This window comes from Solanum pennellii, chromosome 6, assembly GCF_001406875.1.
Source record: "Solanum pennellii chromosome 6, SPENNV200".
Lineage (NCBI taxonomy): Eukaryota > Viridiplantae > Streptophyta > Magnoliopsida > Solanales > Solanaceae > Solanum > Solanum pennellii.
Window position 1 is genome coordinate 8,626,424 of NC_028642.1, and position 5,945 is coordinate 8,632,368.

The 5,945-nt window shown below is 36.0% G+C and overlaps 1 protein-coding gene and 1 pseudogene across 1 annotated transcript; both read right to left on the reverse strand.

Moving 5' to 3' along the window:
• Positions 1-4,098: 4,098 nt before the first annotated feature.
• LOC114077575 lies at positions 4,099-4,666 on the reverse strand (annotated as a pseudogene).
• A 192-nt stretch (positions 4,667-4,858) lies between these two features.
• LOC114077597 lies at positions 4,859-5,734 on the reverse strand. The gene has a single exon (XM_027917905.1). It carries the CDS (start codon positions 5,732-5,734, stop codon positions 4,859-4,861), a length of 876 nt encoding a protein of 291 aa, XP_027773706.1.
• Positions 5,735-5,945: the final 211 nt, after the last annotated feature.

Below are 5,945 nucleotides of genomic sequence, written 5' to 3' on the forward strand. Positions count from 1 at the left end.
ATACATTGATGAGATTGTGAGTCTACATGGTATTCCTTTGTCCATCATATGGGATAGAGTTGCTCAATTCACATCTCAATTTGTTGAGATCTTTCCAAAAAGGTTTGGGCACATAAGTGAAACTTAGCACCGCTTTTCATCCCCAAACGGATGGTTAGGTGGAACATAATAATCAAACCCTAGAATACATGTGGAGAGCGTGTGTGATAGATTTCAAAGGAAATTGGGATGATCACCTACCGTTGATTGAGTCTCCAATAATAATATCTACTAGCCGAGTATTTCGATGGCACCTCTTGAAGCACTCTATGGTATGCGTTGTAGGTCTCCGGTTCGGCGATTCAAGTTTGGTGAGTCTTCGCTACTTAGTCCCGAAATAATTTATGAAGCCTTAGAGAAGGTTTGGATGATAAGGTATCGTTTGAAAACAGCCTATAGTCGGAAAAAGTCCTATGCCGACAATAGAAGAAGAGATCTAGAATTCATAGAAGGGGATAAGATGTGCTTGAAAATTTCACCTATGAAAGGGGTGATGAGATTCGGCAAAAAGAGGAAGCTAAGTCCCCGGTGTGTGTGTCCCTATGAAATATTGCAACATATCAGAAAGGTTGCATAGGAGTTGAGATTACCTACTGAACTAGCTTCGGTCCCATGTTTCCATGCTTAAGAAGTGCATTGGTGATCCCGTGTCCATACGTCCTATTGAAGGGTTAGGTGTGGATGAAATTTTTCCTTATGAGGATGTTCCGGTGGAGATCCTTGATAGACAAGTTAAGAAGTTGAGGAACAAGAAGGTGGCCTCCGTAAAGGTGTTATGGAGAAACCACCTAGTTGAGGAAGCAACGTGAGAGGACGAGACCGACATGAAGTCCCATTATCCTCATCTTTTCCCTAACTAAGGTTAGTTATTCCTAATAATAATGTAAATAATGAGTAAATATGAATTTGACTTGTTTCGCAAAAATATGTACATTTGTGGTAAAAGGTTCATGTTAAAATGAGTTTTCATGTGAAAATGCTCTTTTGCTTTATTTGCACTTAATTGTGTTTTGTGTATTTTTACATTTATGAAATAGTATTGATCATGTTAATATGTGGTAAGAAGTTTTGGAATAGGTGACTTGATGATCATTTTGAGCTCATGTTGATGTTGAGAAGGAAATTCATCATGTTCTGACGTTGAGCTCTTAGATGTATTAAATTGTCACTTGAGTTGTTATGTGTAAATGGCATGTTGTTAAGTTGATTTGAGTTGTGACTCATTTTATCATATTTTGTTGTTGGTTGGGCTTCTAGTATTGAGTCTATTATTTCCCTACAAGATATTTTAGTGTCATTCGTGGTTGAATGTTCGTAAGGGAGGGATAATGTAACACTCCGAAAGTCTAAGACCTAATCTAGAGCCTCAAATGTTGAACAAAGACTTAGAACACGGTTTTAAGACCTAAAACAATGTATATAATCATTTAACAAGTTTTAGAGTCAAAACATCAAGGAACGTCGATGACGTCCGATGAACTATGAAATAGAGGTTAGTGTGCCTTGGCATGCTTCATGGGGTTTTAGGAAACTGAATTAAGTTAATTTCGGTGGAAAGGTGTTAGACATGTATTAGAGTGTGTTTAGGGTTGAAAATTCAGGGTACAAATCCTAAGGATCTTTCAAAAATTCCTAAAAGTTGTCAAATGATTGTGGCTACCTACGAGACCAAGTGACGGTCCATCGTCTGGTCGATGAGACGTCGATGGAATTCGTAGGTAATGCCTTATAAAGTGTCCAAAAACCAAGTCTCTAACACCATTGATACTGTGCACTACAGGGGCATGGGCTGGCATCGACTTATCTACGGACTGTAGGTCGGGGTCTTGTAGGTCGGGCCTGGTTTTAGGATATCCAATTTTAAGTAAATCAATTAATTAGTTACTTACTTAGGTGGTTAATTTAGGGTTGGGGGAAGGTTAATTATATTATTTAATGGAGTATATAAGGCATAATCCTCATTAAACTCACCCAACACCCCACCATTCCCACCCCCACATCTCCCTAACCTCTCTCTTCCCAAACTCAAAACCTCCATTGAAGAAACACTAAGGCTCCAAGTTGAGGACGAATTCACCAAGGATTTCATACCAAATTCGTGGAAAGATCATCACAAAGGTATGGATTCTTTCACTCTTGGGATTCCTTTCCCCAAGAGGTCATCCCAAAGATGATTTTCAACATCCCCAAAACTAGGGTTTCAATATAGACATGGGTTCTCTTTTCAAAATGAAATTGTTAATCAATTGTGATGAGTTTTAGTCTTTTATTGTTGTATAACTAAGAAATAATGGTTAATTGTTGTTAATCAATAAAGATTTCCCCTTTGAACCCTTGTCTTTTCCTGCACTCATTATGTGTTGAAACTCTATAGAAATTGTGAAGGATGATAACTATATGAATGTGTAGAATAGTAATTGTTATGTATTAATTCTTGAATTTATCTTAATCATGCATTGGCTATGTATTCCTTGGTAATTGAAGTATAGAGGCAATGAATGGGCCAGAAGGTATAAAGATTGATTTTTCTTGAATTCAATTGTGGAGTATCAGTGACTTAGATTGCAATGCTTCTATGTCTAATGTGTAGTTGTGATGTTGATATCAAGTATTTCTCATCCTAAACCCAAGATTATTGAATTATGAGAAAAGACATAGTGACACCATCGAAGTTGTCCCATATTTGCATAAAGACGTCTAAACTTTTAAAGTGTCCTATCACCCCACTAAACAACTATATATAGTTGTAAATTGGCCATTTTTACCCATTAACTCATCTGGGTTGTTTACACGCACGTTAGGCGCATCATGGACCATTTTTTATTTTCATTTACATGTTTAAAACAGCCACATGTCGTTTTCTTTCTTTAATATTAATTATTTAATCAATTTTTGTATCTTCCCCAATTTAAACTCATAAATAGCCTACCGCTAGCCCTTAAATTTTGATTTCCATGGCAAGAACAATATTGGTACTCTCTTTTTGACGACTTCATCATCTTTCTCAAGAAAATAAGGTAGTAATTCATCTTTTTTCTTTTTAATTTCCAGTAGAAATGTTAATTTGAAGTTTTTCACGGTTGAATATATTCTCAATTTTGTGATTAGTTTTTGGTTGAAAATGTCAAATGCAATGTTGAATCGTTTTTGTAATGATGAGAATGATCCGATGTTGCGTGTGAAACTGCGATGCAAACATGGTGACTTACTATCAATGCAAACTTCATGGTCGGAGCATAACCTAGCTCTAAGATTTTGGTCTTGTCCACTTTATTGTGTATGTTTATTAATTCTTTTATGGAGATCTTTTGTTTATGTATTTTTCTTTAATTTGGGTTTTGCGTATTTTAGGAGGATGTGTGCAACTTCTTTAGATGGAGGGATCGAGAAGAAGTTGATATACGATCCAACTACGTTATTCCGAGATCAGCAAAGACAATTAAGGAGTTGGAAGAAGTATTGACATCTTATGAAAGTCATGTTGAAAGTAACCAAGTCATGATGAAGGATAAAAAGAAGGGCAAATGTTGTAACTTGAAGCTAATCGTCTTGATCATTATTATGTGTTTTCTATGTTTAAGTCTAACCAAGAATGTGAAGGATGGAAGTTGTAGGTGTGTGCAACCAAAATTGCCATAGACATCTTTAGTTACTTTCAAATCATTGAAATTGTAGGTGTGTGTACCTAGAAGCTAATTGTCTTGATCTTGCTAATTGTAGGTGTGTGTAACTTGAAGGATAGAATTTGTTGAATGTTTAAGTTATTGTTGTTCTTTGTTGTCGAAATTGTTATGATTTGAACAATTCATTAGTATATTTTGGTCTCTTATCTACATTATCGTGGCAACCATTTGAGAAACTTCACAAATATGTCAATTACAATTAAAAAGTCAATAACTGAACTAACTAAAAAGAAGACTTCATGACCGAGTTTGATTCCAAGCATTCAAGTTTGTTTGATTACATGCAAAACTGAATTTGTTTCCAATAAAAAACAACACAAAAATATGGATAGTTAAATTTTGTTTGTCAAAATAAATAAGACAACATGAAAATGACCTATTTCCATGGCACAAAAGTCTTTCTACTTGAAGTTGTTTGGCCTTGTCTATTAGCAGCATTAGCAGCAGCTACAGACCTAGTTTTGATAACCTTTTCATCCTTCATTCTTTCCAGGTTGCTACTGGTAATAGTTGTCTTCCCCTTCCATTTGAATCCACGTACTAGTGTGTAGCCAATATCACTAGTGACAACATCAGCCCTATTTGTAAAATTTGTACCAGTATTGATGACTCTTCTACTTGGTAATCCAGGATGCTTAGTCAAATAAATACACACTCTAATATTACACAATTAGGTTTGCAATGACAATTTTAAACTTGCATTGATAGTTGTAAACTTACATTGAGAGTTGTAAATCCTTCTTCAGCTTGGTATATGCCAACACCTACCAATCTTGGCCTTTTAAAGGTCTTGTTTGTCCTCCACTGGTGTCCTCATGTTCTTCTGGTCTCTTCCCTCTACCTAGGATTCCTCCACTGTAGTTTGCTTCAGAACTAGTTTTACTATGTTGAGTCATTTCTCTTCCTCTACTTAGTCCTTCATTCACATTTCTTTCTTCAGCCATTTCTCTCCCTGATCCTTCTCCTCTACCTCTACCACTACCTCTACCTATACCATTTACCTCTATGTTTGTAGTATTTTCATGTGATTGAGTTGGAACACCTCTGCCACTTGCTCTTCCTCTTGTTGCTCTTCCTGTGCCATTTCCTCTACCACTTTCAGTAGCCTGTATATTAATATATCAATACATATACATCTACACATATAACATACATTTGGGAGTAACAAATAAAAGTACATGTGTCTGAGAAGATGGTTCAGATGACTGACTTGGACCAGTACTTCTTGCCTTAGAACATGGTTTAGTTGATTGGCTTGAACCAACTTGGTTTCTTGCAGGACATCCTCTTTTATTGTGTCCTTGTGTGCCACATTTTCTACAAGTCATTACAACAGCTTTTTTGCTCAACTTTCGAGTTTTTCTGCCTTCATCTGCTTCCTTTCTTCTTACCTTACCTGGTCTTCCAGGCAATTTTCTGATCTTTGGTGGCTTTACAATTTGATTATTTGAGGTTGGAAACATTTTCATGTTATTCATTGGCTGAATAAAATGGGCATATGTGCTGAGGTAGGTTTCCTTGCTATAACAGTTAGCTACATAATGGATTGGTTCCAAGTTTTTGTAATGAAGGGCAGCAACACCATGAGGACAAGGAATTCCCCTGAGCTGCCAGGATCTGCAACTACGCCTCCTATTAACAATGTCCACAGTGTGTGTAATTCCATGGTGTTTAATCTCAAAACCTGTTTCTACATTCCAAGTCAAGTTACATTGCATAGACTTTTGAATGTTTTCTTGAAAAATCTTCAAAGACATAGGAGATATATCAGTGATCCAAGTGTTTGAGAACTCTCCCAATTCACCAATTCTTTTCATCATCTTCACCCTTATCTCCTCAAGCATTGTCATGATGGTTTTATACCTTGCAGGAACTATCCAAGCATTAAAGCTTTCTGTTATATTGTTGTCCACAACATCACATTTGCTATATTCTTCAAAATAGTTCTTGCACCATGTATTCAATTTATACCATAAAATACTATCCAAACCTTCTTGTCCTAATTTCCTCATTGTCTCTATATTGTCCTTCATCTCAGCTTCAAATGTGTATTTAGCAATCCTCCAAAACACTCTTTTTCTTTTAACACCTTTCAAATTTTTCGACCAATTTGCAAGAACATGTCATGCACATTTTCTATGTTCCAGAAGTGGCAATTAAGTATCCATAGCGATTTCTAGTCCCTAACAACCAAACATAACAGAAAAAGAATAAATTAAAGTG

What these genes read in the sequence shown, in the direction of transcription:
- LOC114077597 (XM_027917905.1), bottom strand. Translation starts at nt 5,734, where the DNA reads ATGAGGAAATTAGGACAAGAAGGTTTGGATAGTATTTTATGGTATAAA.